This window comes from Motacilla alba, chromosome 2 (genome assembly GCF_015832195.1).
Source record: "Motacilla alba alba isolate MOTALB_02 chromosome 2, Motacilla_alba_V1.0_pri, whole genome shotgun sequence".
NCBI lineage: Eukaryota > Metazoa > Chordata > Aves > Passeriformes > Motacillidae > Motacilla > Motacilla alba.
This window is the reverse complement of record NC_052017.1, coordinates 105,489,557-105,509,082: the sequence shown is the minus strand read 5'-3', so window position 1 is coordinate 105,509,082 and position 19,526 is coordinate 105,489,557. Positions and strand designations below refer to the sequence as shown.

At 37.9% G+C, this 19,526-nt stretch overlaps 1 protein-coding gene across 1 annotated transcript in view; it reads right to left on the bottom strand.

Moving 5' to 3' along the window:
- The window catches only part of TTC39C (tetratricopeptide repeat domain 39C), a 36,947-nt gene that overhangs the window by 5,623 nt on the left and 11,798 nt on the right, over positions 1 to 19,526 (bottom strand). Inside the window, exons 3-11 of the mRNA XM_038161505.1 lie at positions 18,654 to 18,782; positions 17,569 to 17,683; positions 13,754 to 14,108; positions 12,134 to 12,302; positions 5,555 to 5,648; positions 4,637 to 4,744; positions 4,022 to 4,131; positions 3,223 to 3,346; positions 187 to 284 (exon numbers count right to left, since the gene is read on the bottom strand). Coding sequence (XP_038017433.1) covers positions 187 to 284; positions 3,223 to 3,346; positions 4,022 to 4,131; positions 4,637 to 4,744; positions 5,555 to 5,648; positions 12,134 to 12,302; positions 13,754 to 14,108; positions 17,569 to 17,683; positions 18,654 to 18,782 — 1,302 coding nt within the window. The remainder of the gene's footprint in view (positions 1 to 186; positions 285 to 3,222; positions 3,347 to 4,021; positions 4,132 to 4,636; positions 4,745 to 5,554; positions 5,649 to 12,133; positions 12,303 to 13,753; positions 14,109 to 17,568; positions 17,684 to 18,653; positions 18,783 to 19,526) is intronic.

The window sequence follows — 19,526 nt, the reverse complement described above, 5'->3', positions numbered from 1 at the left end:
TATAATGAAGACGTTAAATCAGACAACTTTAAAAAAAACTTTGTTAGAATTCACAAACCAGAATGATCAATGGCACTGAAAAACTAATGAGTTGCTTAACACTCTTACTCAAAAGTATTCACTGTTTTTAAAATAATAGTTTATAAAATAGAAATAAATGGAGGAATTTATCATTTAACTACTTACCTGAATAGCATCTTCAGAATTTCCTAAACATTTGTGTATGGCACCAAGAAGCAAATTCCTCAAACCAGCAGCTGATGAATCATCCACATCATGACAAGCTTAATGAAAAGATTCCAGTAAACAAGGTGGATTGAAATACTTTCTTAGACAAGAACTGTGATTTACACTGTCTTTTAGTCTGATATTTAAGTTTTGCCAGGAAAAGGAGATGCTAGTAACATTAATAGAAAGCCAAATTAGTTGTTTTATTTTAAATACAACATGTATTAAAAATACTGTCACTCATGAGAGCAGTTCCTAATGGGAATGAATGGGTTGAAGTCAAAGGCAGTTGGTGTGTTCTTCTCACAAGAGGAGGACTGATTTCTACTAGTCTTCCGAATATCCACTAAAAGGTAACCTTAAAAAAAAAACAATCACCTCATTCTGGTGTTACAGGACACTGGTTTGTCCCATATATTGAAAGAAAAATACACAGGCCAAGTTAGAAGGAGCACAGGGCAAGCAATGCAAACAAACCTGACTTTTTCTGAATTGAAGCCAAGTGACAGATGCACAAAAATTTGTACTGGACTTAAGAACCCAGTCTAGGGTGTTTTGGCATCACAATTCTCAGTGATGATGGGAGGATAAGGTTAATTTGCCAGACCTTAGCTGGTCCACAATCTGGAGACAGACTGTGCCTCAGCTGAGTAGTGCTCCGTTTCCAGGAAAAACTGAATCACAATGCATGGAATCCTTTTTAAATGAATCAGACTCCATTTTGATCAAGCTTATTAGTGCCAGCTCTGCTAAACCAAGGCGAGTTCCATGAGGAGCCATTTGCACTTGCCCACACCAGTACCTCCAAGGAGAGAGCACAGGGCTTTTCATCCTGTAACTGCTGTGTCTGGAGCAGTGTAGCTCCTTAAACATTTTGCCTCACAGCATAAACCCTGCCAGATCTTAACCAGCTCTGCAGTCACAACACAGATAATCCACAACCCAAAGAAATCACTTATGGATAACTATAAGGTGGCTTCATGAAGTATTTGCATTGTCAGTTCTTGTATAGATTGCAAATCTCAAGTTATTTGGCATTTTACTTACAGAGATGCAAGTGGATACAAATTCATTCCTTTAAGTCAAGTTCTAGCCCTGAGGAAAAGCCTGGAAATCCACCCCAACAAATTACAATCCAATTGCTCATGACAAGAGGAAACAAATGTGGGAAAAAACCTATTATTCATGTTTTTGAGATCCAAATAAGGTGCAGAAATAACACTCACTGCACAGAAAACCTTCAACCAGGGATGGCTGATGCAGACATATTTGTCAGTGTCAAACTCACAAACAATGTATCTCTGACTTTAAACCCATATTGCTCTTTCACATTAAAATGTGAACCACTGACTGGAAGCTTACACAAGGGAGACCTACACTGCCTCTGAGTGTGCAGGAGAGAATACAAACTCCTTAGACCCTCTAAAGTTGACCACTCTGAAGGTAAATGACAGCCAAAAAAATTACTCTAATTTATTTTCATGTAAGTAAATCTGATTTTAAAGCCTACTGTTACCTTTGTGACTAGAAAACTAGGAATCTGAATATAACCCACTGCCATGATGCAATTTAAATGGACAAATTATCTCAAATTAGAACTGGAACGAACACCACAACTAGTCTTGACTCTTGACTTTAAGGAGTTTTCCAGCATAACAGGAAAATTGTGTACAATCCCAAAGTTCCATGATTACAAAAAAAAAAAAAAGCAACCCATGGCAGACAATTTTTGTTTTATTTTCTAAATGAGCAAGTAATAATCAGAGGATTTTAGAATGGTTTGGGTTGGAATGTACCTTAAAGGTACCTTAGAGACCATCTAGTTCCAGGCCCCTGCCATAGGCAGGGACACCTTTCACTAGACCAGGTTACACAGAGCTTTGTCCAGCCTGGAACACTCACAGGGATGGGACATCCACAGCTTCCCTGGGCAACCTGCTCCGGTGCCTCACCACACTCACAGTAATTTCTTCTTAATATCTAATCTAAATCTGCCTTCTTTCTGTTTAAAGCCATTCCCTCGTGTCCTGTCACTCCCTGCCCTTGCAAAAAGTCCCTCCCCAGCTCTCTTGCAGGTCCCCTTTAAGAACTGAAAGGTTCTCTAAGGACTGCCTGAAGGCTTCTCTTCTCCAGGCTGAACATCCCAAACCCTCTCAGCCTGACCACTTAGGAAAGGTGCTCCAGCCCTGTGTGTCCCTCCTCTGGACCCACTCCAACAAGTCCATGTCTTTCTGGTGGTGAGCACCCCAGAGCAGGACACAGCACTCCAGCTGGGATCTCACCAGAGCAGAGCAGAGGGGTAGAATCACCTTCCTGGACCTGCTGGCCACCCTCCCTTTGATGCAGCCCAGAATGCAGTCAATGGGCTGCCAATGCAGGTCATGTTGAGCTTCTCTTCAACCAGCTTGAAACTGTTCCCAGAATGCAAATAAGAGTGATTGCTGGATGGAGTAAGAAGCACTGAACACTTCATGATACACACTGCTACAATAAGCTTCACATGGCAGACACCCAAAGTCAGCTGGCAACTAAGGAAGAGGCAACCGTTCACTACTAAGGAGGTCCCAGGACAAACAGAACACCTATCATGTCATAGATAACCTCACAAGCTACCAATTTCCTCTTAGAAGAAAACTGACATGCAAGAATGAATATGTATATTTTTTACTATTTTGGTGTTGGATTTAAATGAGTTACATTTTGCTTAGTGACTTGGAACAGTAACTATCATGCGATTGTTTCATTTTAAACCACGAATAACAAACAGCTATATGCAGCAGGCAGTTACAACTTCTCCCAAAAACTTGTAAAAATGAAGCATTAGGCTGAATTGTAATCAATCACTAGTCTTTTGTTACTCACCTGTATTTTGCTATGACACATGCACACAAGTTTAAATGTTCATGGTATTGCAATTAGCTACTCCACACAACAGCGTAAAATCATACATCTAATTTTAAAATGTAAATAAATAAATCAAGGAGCCATATATACCTTGACTCATATGCTGCAAGTTTGAGAGGGAACAGTTTGGAAGGGCTTTCCACAAGTATAACACTTCAATGGATGCCAGGACACAGAGCTCTTTGGTCGGTATTTGTTTCCTAAATCTATCTGCCTGCAAAGTGCAAGAAAGAAGGAAGGGAGATACATCATTTTTTCCTTTAGAGGGAACATGATATTCACAAACAATGTATCACAAACACAAATTTTAACTGCTTTATACAGTCACCCAACAATTTTATGAAAATAAAGTCAGTGGTAACTTTGCCTAAAGATTTTATAATTAAAAATCAAAATCTTGCAACTAATTTAAGAGCTTACATATTGATCAAAATTAAAACCTCCTTGTATGCAGCCTGACTGGGTTTTACTGTATTTCACAGTCCCAATACACACTGACTGGATGCTGAGACAGTACCATCTGCAAGATCATCAGTTGAGAGCTATTTCCTAGACAACTCCTAGCTCTCAAAAACAACTAAGGCCTTCACAAACAAGACAAGATAAAAAGGAGTGAGGAGGCAAAGCTTGAAGGAAAATTACCAAACCAACTACAGTATCATGTATTTTTATCTTTAATAATTACTTTGGTTGTAGAGTGAATAGCTAATTCACATTTCCTTTGTTAGGTCCTTCAAATGACACTATTCTTTTTCCATTCTATTCCTTTCCACAAATTCTACAGAAGCAGGACAGCAGAAAAGAGATACATCCTGCTAAAGAAAATACTGAACTAAAAACTGAATTGTCATCACTGTACCGAAACAAGTGAGCCTATGCAAAAACTAACCTTTTTCACTGAAAATTGTTCAATCTGATTGTTTTTTCTCTTGAAAAGCTTCTGAACTTCCTTGAACACATTCTGAGCACCATTGACATCACCAGTGGCTCCCTGACACACTGCAAGCAGTGTCAGAAACAAAAATACATTAACAGAAACAAAAATACAGTAACAGTACCGGGATATGAAACAGGAAAAATTAGGATGAGATATCATATTGTCACAGAGAAAAATCTCCACACACTCACTTCCAGAAAGTTATCTAGACTGAAGATTTGACCAGCATGGTAATCTCAACTCCCCCACGTACCCTCTGTGTTCATTAAAAAGTCGGTATTACTTTTTATATCCATTAAAGGAAGTAATACCACAAAGTTTGTGTCATGGTTATAATTCTATCTACATGGAGAGGGGTGTACAGACAGGCAGGTACATGTATGAGCATGCAAGTGTTCATTATAGAAACAAAGACAATTGTCCAAGTCAAGCCTGGTACAAAGCTGCATGTGCAGCACGCAGTGTGGAAGGCACTACGTGCACCAGCAAGTTTCCCAAGAGAAAACAGTGCCAAAACCTTACCACATCACTGACTTACATTTTCCCCAACACCCTGGATATACTCACCTGCTGTTAAATAAGCATAGTAGCACTGGGACCACCTGGATTCATTTTTAAGCCTTTCGAAGGATTCAAAGGCGTCTTTGAAGTTCATCTCTATCATGCTGCACCAACCTAAAAGCAACACTGATTTAACTTCAGGGGAAGTACAGTAATTCAAACTCGGTGTCAACATTATTGGAACACACAGTTCTGTTGTGTTTGTTTGGTTATGAGAGCTGGAGCACGTTTAATAACTATAAAAGTAACTGGAAAATTAAAAACAAAACAAATGACATATATTTAAAATCTGATTTAAATTTACTGGGACATTCTGAATTAGAGGATTCCATAGGAAATAATGAATTCACATTTCAGAGCAGGAACAAAAATATACACCAAAAGCTCTCATTTTTAAAATTTAAATACAACATTTTGTAGAATTTTGAAACTTACAAAGCTACTATATTTTCCATTATTATTTTCTACTGTGATCCCATTTAAAGTTGAAGCAACCTATCTTCTCCACTATAAAGACTTGTATGCAAATTAAGACCATATATCATACCCTGCTATTGGTAGAAGGAAATGAACAAGAAATACAGACACTGTGAACTCTGAAGCTTCAAAATTTACTAGTTTTTGGCACAGAAATGATGAATACATAGACAAGTCAGATGAATTTATATCTAATTTTAAATCATACTCAGTAGGCTGTTTGCCCTTGATTCCACATCACCTTGTACTTGCAGATAATCCTGTTACGAAAAAGTGTCAAATTCTACTCGTCTAAACAAGACAATTAATACCATAATTTACCCAAGACAAAGGCCAGTAATCTAAATCCATTTTAAAAATCCTAGTAAGAAGTCCCCAGTTTGTTTACTGAAGCTGCCAGTCAAACTTGAAAGTGAGCTATTTATGGTGTAAACACATCCAACGTACCTATTTCATACAAGCAGACGTGTTGAATCTCCCTTTGGTCTGTTGCAAGTTCCAAAGCAGTATGAAATGAGGTCAAGGCACTATTAATTTGACACTAAAAAGGTGAAAGAAATAGGAAAAAAAATCAGACACCTGAAATTTCAAATTTGTTGGATAATTTAATATTGAGAAAGAAAAATTCATATTTCTTCCAAGAGGTAGTTAATAAAAACTAGAGTAGAGGAGTTTAATAGTGTAATAGCACCCAGATCAGATCATGTCTTCACCTTCAACCTTAAAAATCAGTGATACTATTCCTCCTACGTGCTATTAAGTCCTAAATGCATTGGGTTTGTGCAGTAAGCTTTTAAGTTATCTCACTTCTACTTTTACTAGTCCTTCCACCTTTAAAAATTATATTTAACATCTGCTAATGAAGTTTAGCTTTCTGCACAAGAGGATACCTTTAGTGCTTGACTTCATTTATTCTGAACTTTTCACCTCTCCCCATATGCCTCAGAAACCCCTTCAAGCAGCAGTTAATAGAGAATTCATAAATGCTGCATGACACATAAGAAGATAAAGCATATGAGAGAAAAAGCATTTTGAAAAAATCATTAGCTAACAACAGCTTAGCAAAACGACCTGACATTTTTCTAAGAACTAGAATGACAGTTCTTTCGACAACATGGTCTTCTTAGTCTGGGATGGGACTTTTCCCTATCAATCCTTATGGGGGGAAATGAAAATCAATATTTAATTAAACATGCTATATATTCCAATGCAGCCTATACCAGCTTTAATACTGTTCCTGTATTTATTATCACACACATTTATTATAGTTTATACAAGAGAAGAATTTTTAAGCCCCTCTCTGCTGACTAGGAATGTGAGCAAAAGAAACCCTCAAAAATGCAAACCCACAATCTATGCCAACATAACTGAATTAAAAAATTCCTACAAAAATCTGCAGCATTGTAGCTTAAGACCAGGCATCCACAAAGCTCTGAAATTATTGTATTAGGTTTTCTCCTTTGTCTCATCAGGGAAAACTGGTTTAGTTGCTAAGGAATGAGCTAACTGTAAATAATACACATTGCATCAAGACAGCACAACTGCCTGCACAGGGAGCCACAGCTGTATCAATATAAACACTCTACACTTGGAAAGTACAACAGTGATTGAAACAGGATGCTTGTTGGCAAGGCAGAAGAATATACAACACAGAGAGACAGGTGAGTTTTATTTGCCCTCAAAACTGTCAGGGAGCCTGAGCCAGGTGCTCCTTGTTCACTCCTCTACCCATGACTCCACTGACACTGCATCACCCTGACACATCTTCCCAGAAAGGAACTGCTATGGGCCCAGTCTTACAGAAAAAATAAAATAAAATAACATCAGTTTGAAACTTTATTTCTATGCTAGGAATTTAAAAACTCTGCAAATCTATGTCTTCAGCACTTCTGAGAAAAATGACAAAAAAGAAAAAAAAATCTAAATATTTAGTTCTCTTCAAAGATACACTGCCTTCTAAACCCCTAACCATTGTGAAATAGAAATCACTTATTCCATACAATGACTACTGGCAATCAACTCATTGTCTGCAATGCTGTACACCTGCCTGGGGCTGCACAGGAAATACCAACCACCTTGCAATACATAAGTCCAGTTTGTTGAATATTCAAAGCTTCTGTAACCCACCTCTCTAACTCTCTAGATCTCTCACATATTTTGACATCTGCCTAAGCTCTCCTTCAGCATCAAGCTCATTTAAGTATGTTTCAGAGACATTCATTAATAATTAAAGTTTCAATCATCTCCAGGGATTGCAGCAACATCCTGCAACATGAATTACTACTCTGGGTGTTAATTCTTAAATTAATTACTTTCTGTTTACTGCTTGAAAAAACAAACAAAAATAATTACAAAGTCCTAAGAGTCTGCAAGTGTAACATCAGGCTGCACCTGAAATTGATACTCTCAAGATTTATAAAGACATATACACATGCTTGTAATTCCTTCAGTAGGCATCAATGACATCTCTTTTGGACATAATACAAAGACAAAAAGAGACCAACACATAAAATATGTAGTATACAGAACTACAAAAACATGAAAAGGATTAATAAGCCTAATGTGAGAAGCCTGGTCTTACATTTCTGGACTTCAGATTAACACTAAAAGCACCCCAACCCAACAACTAAGCATCTGTAGAGCTTACCAAGACAATTCAGCTTACAAAGGCAATTCAGCTTCCCAAGACAGCATGCACTTCCCAGAGTTGTTCTGAAATCTGAGGACACTTTCCTTCTCTATTCTCAATCACCACTCAGAATTCATAAAGCTTTTAAGAAGTCATGCTCAGAAATAAGGGAAAACCAAAAGGCAACTTATAAGAGCTAACAATCTACACCAGAGGACTTTATACGGGTGTTTCAAAGCCTGTATTTTCTATTCCTTAACACACTAAAACCTATTTTTCTTTAGACATGTCACAAAATTAAACTAGAATAAAACTAGGATATTTGTATTTTATAGGAATAAGTAACTATAAAATCAGCGCAATTCCGGAAAATAAACCTTGATATTACACACACTCTGCAATTTTTTTTTTACTTTAGACACTACTGAGATTTTCTTCCTTCCAAAAAGTTCATTTAAGACTTCTCAATGCTTATTATTACTCCTGTCCTCAGTCTGCTTTTCTGTGCCATACCCTCTCACCCCTAAATAAGAATGATGCTGCTGATTCCATAACATCTACAAAAGGTAACTGAAAAGCAAGAGGTGCTTGTAGGCATTACATTTAAGCACACATTACCACTGCACATTTTCTGCAGCCTGCTCATCAACCACACTTTAGCACACCTGAAAGTACCACTGGTGCTCTGCCTGTCAGCTGGAGTATCTGGTACTTCTTCCTTCAGACTATTTACATGCACCTACACCAATGGAAAATATGAGTCAAGTCTCAGAACCTGAGGGTTTTTTTGCAGTTTTGCAGCCAGAGATTTCCTGTTGTTTATATATAATATATATTTTGAGGCTGGAATATGTACCATATAATCACAAATTGAGCCCAGAAATGTCCCCAGAAGCAGCCTTAGTGAATAATAAAAAAGTCAGTAAAAATGCTACTTTTAATACACAGTCTCTTAACCTACTCTCTTAACTCCACTTGGAAAAAAAAAAAGACATTTGATCAATCTAGCAGTGCAACCTTTAACTTTCTGGTGCACTTTCATTCCAGTCTTTCCAGAATCTTCCTTTCCTTTCCCTTAACTTGCCCAATTCAATAGTCTCCAAATGCCTTCAGACTTTTCTCTCGAAAATGTGAATCTGGGGGAAAAAAAACTGATAGATAATCTGCTCCACATTTATCACACCTGTAAGGCTACTTCTTTAAAAACTAAAGTCAGCTCAGGGTTTTACTAACTAATATCCATTCACGCTTTTTGGGGCACAAAGCATTATTCAGTCCTATGCTGTTCATTTGTCTTTTATAGACAGGAAGGTTTCACAGAGACAGTGCTTTCTCCTTGACTGCCTTCCTTGGCAATTTTCTCCTTTGTCAGATTTGTGCCTCACTGTCCAGTCCTGAATTACTGCTCCTGCCTTTTGAACAGTTTCCCTGTCTCCAAGGGTCCATGGGCTGAACTGTGCTCCTTATTGTTTTTTTTCTCCATAGAAAAGACACATACCTACAGTATGAAGGCTTCCTAACGGAAGCTCAATATACAAAAAATATATGCAGGATCACAAGAAAAAAAATTCGATGGACTGAGTGCTAGCAGGCTCTAATGCAAACCCTACAACCACAAATGGAACACACAAGGTCTTCTGAGTAACATCTAAGGGGCTTTTTATCCATCTGTACTATAATATTGTGTCACAGAACTGTTAAATGATGACAGATGTAAAAGAAGGACTCCATAAAGTATATAAGCTTCAGCTCAAGGTATACTTTTAGGTGCCTATAGGTTAAAATGTAATCCTGGTAAGCCACCTGAAATAATATCCCATGCCCACTGGAAAGAATTTAAACCTAACTGTGCACTAACAGTTTCGAGGAAGGCCCAATAACTTCCTAGGCTTTGCAGGAGCAATCCCACCTTAGAAATTAGGAGGAAAATACAACTAAGCATTTTTCCTTGTAATGTCAGAGTTTCTGTACACTTCTGGTTCAGAATCACAGAATTGTTTAGGTTGAAAGAGACCTCCAAGATCAGCCCAACCTCTGACCAATCACCACCTTATCAATTAAACCACACACAAAGAACCACATCCAGTCATTCCTCGAATACCTTCACGGACCGTGATCCCACCAACTCCCTGCACTGTTTGTTCCAACACTTAACAACCCCTTCTGTGAATAAATTACTCCTGATATCCCACTTGAACCTTCCCTAGCTCAGCTTGAGGCCATGTCCCTCATCCTATCACTCACTGCCTGGGAGAAGGGATCGATCCCCAGCTAGCTACACGCTCCTTTCAGGCAGTTGTAGAGAGTGAAAAGCTCACCCCTGAGCCTCCTCCACTCCAGACTAAACAATCCCAGCTCCCTCAGCTGCTCCTCCAAGACTCGTGCTCCAGACCCTCCACCAGTTGGGCTGCCCTTCTTTGGACACACCAACAACTTCGATGTCTGGCTTGCATTGAGGGGCCCAGGACTGGACACTGCTCGAGGCGAGGCCTCACCACTGCCCCCTCACAGGGGGACAGTCACTGGCCTGGCCCTGCTGGACACACTAATATGCAATGGATGCTGTAAGACCAATGCCCAGATTCAGGACACATGTAACCACAAGTGTGCTGCGCAGAAACCCAGTGCAGCTCCCCATGCCACTGCCACCAGCCACATTCCTTCCTTCACTATTATGCCAACAGCATTTAAGCAATTTAAGCTGGAAAAGTCCTACCAAAATCCAGAAGAGCCCAAGACACTTCAACTGGAACATTCAGACACAGCAAAACCTCTGTGACTGAGCACTTCTTGGAACAAAGAAATGATGGGGGAAGGGGGAAGAGGCTACTGAATGGAAAAGCTCTCATGAAAACACACACATAAATAGCAAAGGGACATTTTAATTCCTGTCAGCAACCAAAAAGCTTTCTGCTGACTAAGAGCATGGCAACACAGCATAATGCACAGCATTCTGCCTGCCTGAGCTAACGTGTTAGTTAATATGGCCATGCTGTCTCCACTCACTTGGAGCTAAACTTCACTATCTCCATACAGTATCTGTGCATTAAATAATGCAGTAAGATTACATTTAAACAACTCTCCTTTGAAATATTACAGTTCTCCAGAAAGGGACTGACTGCACAAAATTGACACTTACCCCAAAAATATCCTTTCTTTACACATACACTCAATTTAGTAACAACTTATGTTTAGACTTTTGCCATAACTTGCCCTGAAAGTCAGAAGAATCATTTGAATTTTATTCCTCATTACATCAAAATCCCAAGTTATACCCTGCATTCATTGTGTAGCTATTCCCAAACAATTTGATTTTTACCCAAACAATTTGATTTTTACATCTTGATTTTAAGAATGGAATAGGCATATAAATGAGTAAAACCCACCAAGGTCTTTCCTACTCAGGCAACAGCAATACTTTCCCAAGAGCGACAACATGCCTGTGGCAATATAATCTCCAAATTCCACCACTGCTTTCAAAAAGACAGCAAAAATAGAAAAGCAACATTCAAACCCCATGCAGGAATATGCCTGCAAATCTAAAAGGGCACTGAAGCCCGTTCCTCTGCTCTGTTACTACCTCTCTGAAAATACTGAGCTACAGCTGAAAGACTTAGCTGCAAATCTAGCAAAGAACGACAACCAATGTATCAACATCTCAATTAGCCCTTGTAATTATAATGTTGACATGAAGGGTTTGAACATTGTGGGCTTCTGCTTTTGTGTTAGGTTTTCTGGTTCATGTAATTGCTCAGAAAATATTCTGGTCTGATAAAAGCAGCAGCTAGGAGTTGAGTAGTACTTCAAACAGATTCTTAGAGAATAATTCAGCCAAAATCCACAAGGCTGCTGCAGTGTTTGAATAATGCTTTGCAATAGCATCCACAAACACATTTTCAGTGAATACATTTCTGCTCAGGTCAGAGCTCACCCTTAGTAACAGAAAACATCCTGGTGTGACCTCTGAAAACCAATGTAGTTATTTAAGGGAAACTACTGCAGAGAATTAGCTGTATATGAACAACGCATAAAACAGAGAGGAAGATAAATACTATGTACTCAGCAGATAATACTCAATTTTAGCTTGACAAGCAAAACTTAAATAGCTCAAGAAATCTGAGTGGCCAAATGCACTTCCTTTTAGCACAGAGCTGCAGAAGTATCAAGTAGCTGAAAAATAATTTCAAAATGTCATTAATTCAGACAGATCTAGTGGAAGAGCAAGGTTTGCATGTGAACTTGAAACTAGGAAGGACTTAATCTGATCTTTCTTATCTTTCCATGTACCTGCATCTTTAGTCACAATCTGCTGAAGCTTGCACAGTTCATTCACATCGGAAAAACATAAGGAACGATCAGGAGGAAAAATCAGTCTAAAGGATGAAAATGTGCAATACCTCTAATCGCTGTATCCTTCCCTTGAAGAACATGAACAGAGAAGAATTTGGATATGCAGATTCTTTCTTGGCAAGAATTTCTTTTGCCTCCTTCAATCCTGCCTTGTTATCGCTGCCATCAAGGGCAAAAAAGGGACGGACAACTGTGTGGTACCACAACAGAGCTAATCTAAAAGAAATGCAAGAGAAAAAAGGATTACAGCTTGTAAACAGAAATTTAAGGACAACATTCTACACAGACAAACTTTTAAATTATTCTGGAACACAAAAAATAGATATGAATCTTGTATTATACGTTCTGGCTTCATACTTTAAACACAATACTACTGCCATACATCAACGTACTCCTGAACTGCACCTGAACATACAATTCAGAGCACACCACATAAAGGCAAAGAAACAATTGAGCTCATAGCATGAAAGCAGTTGAGCCTTTAGAACTCAGTAGATTTTAGAAAAGAATAACCCACAATAATACTTTGAAAACTAACTCTTTACTAGAGAGGGAAACAAAAAAAGCCAAACACAAAAAAAACCCAAAAAAACCAAACCAAAACTAAAAAAAACCCACAAAAAAAAACTCAAAGCAAACAACACCCCCAAAACCAAACAACAAAAAAAAGCCCTAACAAAAATCAACAAAAAAGCCTGAACACACACCAGCAGATACTCCTGAAATCAATGTGAAAAAGAAATACATCCTGTGTTCAGAAGGGTAGATATTTACATGACCTACATCACTCCTGGAAACAAAGGCAGAGCACAAAGATTTCCAAGACAATCTGAAGAAGGAAACGTTCCCCAAATATATAACTTTTCTCCCCCAGAAAGGAGAAAGATCAACAAGAATATTTAATCCTAAGCTTTCTGAAACAAACAGAATCCCAATTCTCCTGAAGGAGAAGACACTTCAGCTCTACTGCTGTGTTCCAAAATTGACACCTGATGGTACCTGCAGTAGGTCCGGTAATAAAAGCATTAATTTTTTAGACAATGGAATAATAAAGCCATTTATGAGGGCAGTTTAAATTAGGTCTGGCCAATCCTTCAGCTCTTGAAAAGACCTGAGCACTGTATAAAGTTCTGGATGAAGTCTTGGAATAAAAAGAGTACACAAAAAATACTCACTTAAAAATACTAAAAAGAATATCTCATTTTACTGAGATGCTAAAACAAACAAACAAACAAAATTAAAACAATTGAAAATGTTTTGTGTTAGTAGTGAGAAAAAATGGCCAAATGAGACCAGTGACTCATACTAAGTAGTATGCTCTCCACAGCAGAGAATGTAACTCAGGTAAATTCACAAAGCCTTCAGAGGGAGCTTTTGTTTTCTCTGCTGGCATTTAAATTACAGGACATTAGAACTGCAGGTACTGAAGAATACAGCAAAATACTGACCCAAACCCCAAATACATGTAAATAGTTAACAGCAGCGATCTCATACATCAATGAGCGATGAATTTACTAAACCATGGTATGTTAAACAACAATCTACCAGTTTATTTTACCTGCTGTTGTTTCCTTTAAAGCAACATGACTTTTTGGTTTTGACTTTTTCCCAGTTACTTACTTTTAGTACTAAGTTATCTACCAAAGCATTTCAATATAGCTACTCACGTAGCTAAAGGGGCCTTCATGTCCTTACTTTCACTTGCATACATCAGTGAGGAAAGCCCCTGTAGGCGGTCTCCAGGAAAACCCAGCAGGTTGATGATTTTGAGCAGGTTTGGGGGCACCATGGATATGCAAAGATGAAAAAGTCCATATCCAAAGCTAACAGCACCTTTCAGTCTGTTTAGCGAATCCTCCGTTACACCTTCTGCAGCAATATGATTATCATTTGCAGCATCAGAAGTCAAGGATTCCTGAGTTGTTTTCTTCTGATATATTTCCTGAAGTGTATTAATGTCCGTATAGCACTTATTGTAAATTTTCCAGGCTTTTCGGAGTATCCACCCACCTTTTATATATGCTAAAAAAAAAAAATCAAGGAAGAAAGAAATACTTCATGGACATATTTCAAAAGCAGAACATCCTAAGTAGTAAATGCTATTTTCCAAGCCCAAGATGCTCTCTCTCTTTGCAACAACTTAGCATATAAAGGATTTTGTAATAGCTACTGCTCCCTCAGAGAGGTCCTGCACAGTGGGCACTATGAAGTTCAGCGTTTACCACCACAGACTTTACAGCAGCACACAACACAGAGGCAGCTCCGGTCAGCAATGCAGCAGTACAGCTGTCAGAGAGAGCAGAGCAATCAAAGAACTTCATGCTGGATTTTGCTCCACTACAGGGTGCAGATGAAACGGCTGCCTAGCAAACAGAGAGAAGTACAACTCAGAAGAGACTGCACCTCCTCTCTTAAGCTCAAATTGTGTTAAAACACAGTTGATAGGAAAATATGAAGAAAAGCCTTTTCCTTTGGGTTAGACAGTAAGATTTCCAATATTATCACTTCCCTGCCCTTTGCATGAACACAGTGCCCTACAATTAAGGAAAAAAAATACCCACACAAAAATTAGATGGTTTTAAATTATTTTTCAGTTGCCTAACTTCAATTTCAAAAGCAATGTAGGTACCTGAATTTCCCTTGAGCATTCTTGTTTGAGAATGACAGCATTCTCAGTCTCTGATCTTTACAGCAGGGTAAAGAAAGGCCTGACATCAAAAGAGGAAGATGTTCAATTTGCCTACTTACACAGCAATCATCTCTGTTATAAGCACACCCTTTAATGATGGTAAGCGTTAAACATGAAACAAATGGAGAATATCCTCGCATATATTAACTGTAAAAACAGACACCAGCATTTTGGCTGTGACAGGGCCCTGAGAGTTAGGAACTGAGAGTCAGTGACAAAGACTAACTAAAAATATAAGAAAAACATGTTTTAAGCAGCAGTGTTCTAAACAAATGTAGCCAGATTTGCAAAGATCAGTGTTATAACTAATGCCAGAATTAGACCATAACAGGTGGGGTGTGTCAAAGAAAAGCAAGATGCTATTAATACCAAACAAGTCTATAAAAGCCTTTGATGCCTTTGACAAAACCCCTCCCAAATCACAAAAAAAGCCCAACATTTCTAGAGAAAGTAACATGACAGACTAGACTGCCTCTTTTTGGATTCTTGTTATATGAAGAGGGCATGAAGCTAGTTTGATAGTCTTAAAAAACTGTACTGAAAAAGACTGTAAAATTTGAATTCTCAGTTACGACAGAAGGGTTCTGTCAACATCAACTTGGAAGTATTAAGAAAAACAATGAATTCTCTCTCTTGAGATGAGTATTAAAGCAGTAGCACAAAAAATGAACCCCCCAACCTTGATTCAGTTGCATTACAAGACAAACATGACTCCAACTTTAAGCAATTAGGTCACTTTTTGGCTGCACAGTGTACCTTAAAAGTTATGTTGGTTGGTTAACCACAAGATGAATGCTCACAGAACAATGCACAGCAGCGCAGACACAGGTAATAAGAAAAACCCACATTTTACCTATCCTACAGGTAATGACTTTGCCCAGAGCTAACCACCGTGTTCCAATGCAAGCATGAAATGGAAAAGATGTGGTATGGTGGAAAAAAAAGTACAGTTTTACACTTTGCTTCCATAGGTGTGCTGTCATTAACAGCTCCCTAACACAGCATAGCCATGATTTATTTTATATTGATATACCAATATAAAATAATCTAACAAATTAAAACAAGGAATTTCTGACTTTTAGATATAAAAATTACATCCAGCCAAGTCACTGAGTTGATTTCCCAACATGAAAGTAGTCAGTCTCATGACAGCTGTGGTAAATACTAAGAGAAGGTAATTCAGTATTGCCAGGAGAAGCTAATGTCATTTGGTCTGCCAACAACTTTATGATGAAACTATTTCTAATACATCCATGAGGGTGGAAAAGAAAATATAAAATGTGTTAAGCATGTGAGAAACCAACTTGCGTGGCATCATATGCTTCTTGTCAAACTGTTCCAGGAAGAAAAACAGAAGGAATTTTTCTCCCATCCACCGATCAGAAATATCTGTCTCCTGGGGTTTTTTTTCATGAAATTACACTCATTTCAATAATCTGGTTGCTATTTTTGTGCAGAAATATGATAAAAACAATGAATATATATACATAAACAGAAAGATAATATACTTTAAAACACAAAATAATGGATACCATAGCTCAGCAATGTCAGTAACCTGCAGTCACTGAGGTAGCATTTAGCTGCTTGCAATTTTAACTAAAGACTTCAGGTGTATTTTTTGCTCAGTAGAATAACCCAAATATATTGCATGTTCTGCCATTCTCTACCCACTTCAGTTCTCTGAGCTGCAGACAAGATGGGAAGGGAACAGACACCACCTTCAGTTACAGCATCCAACCCAGTTACACAGCTGCAGAATACATACTGAAACACGGGAAAAAAGCTTCAAGAGGGAGGGGAAAAATAACCACCACAAACAAAAACCCAGAACTGCACCAAAAATAGCAAGAAAACTCTTCTGCAGCACAACACATAAAGTAGACAGAAATATCGCCTGAATTTCTGCTGACAAGAACCAAACATATTCTTGATGCCATAGCTTAGAATAAAACAAGTCTGCACATCACAGAATGCATTATATCCCTGACTGAAAATTTTAAGTGTTAATTTAAATAATCTGAATGTTATTTCCCCATCTCCTTGCAGCTGATCAACAGAGTTTGGTCTGTCTGCCATCTCTTGGTCTTCATTGATTTGGTAGGATCCTGAGATATGTTTCCACTTACTATATGACCTTGACCACAGTTTCTATAAACTTACAGATAAAAGCATGTTTTAAGATTGTGCAAGAGATGCAGGAATGTAAGAAAACATCAGAAACGGCTCTGCAGTTGAAAGGAAGGGTTTGTATCCAACACGACAGGATTACCCTCTTTGGCATGCAAGGATGCACTCTGGTGACCAGAGAGCAAGAACTGATTCAGCAGTTCCATGTTCAGCACATTCATTTAAAATTGCTTTCATTGGCACTTTGTCACCTCCCTAAATTGTCATGAACAGAATACATATGGAACATCAGGATTTTCCCAGTGGCCTGGATTTAATAGCCTCTTTTATCTTGCCGGCCACAAAGCACACAGATGCTACTCATCTCTGTCCCAACTCCTCCAACACCTCTGTGATAACATGTAAACTTGTCTAAGGAGAACCAACTGAATATAATTATTGGTATGGAAAAAGGAAAAAAACCCTAATTTGTAGCAATCCATCTCATTTTTCACCACTACCTACACAAAGGCGGAATACCTCTCTAAGTGTACCAGTCTTGGAAGGTTTCAAACGGAACTGTGCTTACAAAACAATTATTTTTACTGAAAGTCATATGGTGATTTTATGATCAAGTTTTATAAAAGACATGCTAAAATATATCTAAACATGAAAGCCACAGCACACCTGATAACTCTTGTTTTACAAACGAGAGCACAGCCAAGTAGACTTGACAGTCTGCTACAATTATTTGTCTTTGTAGACGATCTATCATGGATAGAGTAGATTTTCGTCCATCAACCTGTTTGGAATATACAAACACAAAGCACAGTAAAATATTAATGAAGATAATACACAATACTTGTCTAAATCTGAGAAATTAAAAAATCCAAAATTAACTGCAAGTGGCAGTACTGCTACTAAAATAACTCAGCATTTTGAAGTTCAAAACTACACTAAAATTTCTCAGACAGTTTATCAAGCAAAACCCTACCTAACAGAGAAATTTTACACATACGCTACCAGTTATTTTCCCCAAAGTTCTACAAACTGTCAGAACAGATTTAAATTTCATTTAATTATTACTAAATGCATAAGACATGCAATTAAGAGATATCAGACAGGAACAGGACAGAAAAGGGTGTATGACAAGTGGCAGGGTAAATACAGGGCCTCTTAAGAGGAGAGAGTTAAGTACAACAGGTTCAGCACTTTTCACCTAGCAAACTAAACACTGAAGAGAAATGGCTTCTTTTTCTGCTGTGTCACACTTGGCAGGCTGCTCACTGGATGCTTCTATACAACTACTTTAACTTGTTCCGAATCTCCATGCTTTATTCTTCCTTTATTATTTAGAATGAGAAATCTAAAAAAGGAAGGAAAATTCCCTAGGAATATGCCTGGCTCACAGCAATCTGCAGCCTCAACATCACAACTTTTGAACATTACTAGAGCATGGATGAATTAAAGTTAGCCTGAATTAGACAGGCTACCAGCTTCCTGATACAATTTTAGTAGGTCACAAATTTTGCATGTTCAGGAAACAATTCCTAACATCAACAAAAACTGACACTTTAGAAGACACTTTACTCACCTGAGACTATGTATTTTAGAGCAATTAGGAAATCCAAGTAAAGTACTTGACTGAATTTCCAAATTTATTATTAATCTAAATGGCTCTTCACATACCAAAAATCATCTTTTCAAGATACAAAGAGGACAGAAAGGAAGTTTCCACACAAATGTATTCAATACACAAATTATGTTCTTACATTCTTTTTAATTTTATTCTTGATTGTTTCTATAACTCCAGCTTCTTCACTTTCACAAAGTTTCTCTGTAGCCTTTAAGTCATCACATGCCAGTTGCATTTTCTCCTCTTCAAAAGTCATCATGGCATTCTATTAAAAACCAAGCACATTTGAATGATAAAACCCACAAATACTTTTATTTCTACAAAAGCTGTGGGATAGTAAAAATTTTCACAAAAATCAGACAATAAAATTTTTTAAACTGAAGTAGTAATACACATACATCAGTGCAAATACTTCTAACACAAAAATATCAAACTAGAAAATTGAGATCTTTACCAAGATTTCAAGACAATGAACTCAGAACACACTAAGGGCAAACCTCCATCTTAGATCTTTATGTACAGTCAAACTGAATGCATTGTCAGATTACTTTAAGCAAAGAAAAATTCCTATACATTCATTTTTAATTTTTGTTATGTAAGGCATGATTTGCATCTGTGCAAGTATCTGTTTTTATTCATTCATATAAATAACAGGCCTTCAAAGTCAGTAACAACAAGCAGCTATTAAATTCTTCAAAATAATAGCCACAATCCCTCCTCAGGCAAGAAGAAAAAGAAACCACATCTGACTCCAACTACTGCTGAACCAACTGAAAAAAATTTCAGGACAAGTAACTTCTTTTCTTGGAGCTTATTAAACAAAAGCTCTGAATGACACAGGCACACCAAGTGCTGCTGCTATATTTAGAACAGCAGCTAAGCAAGATACTTTCAAGATCCTCTGATGCTGCACTGGTTCAGCACATCAATTCAGATAAGCAAGCCTGAGAGATGCTCTATTTCCTTTCTCCTCCACACTGACTTAAAAGGAAGCATATACCCCAGGAGG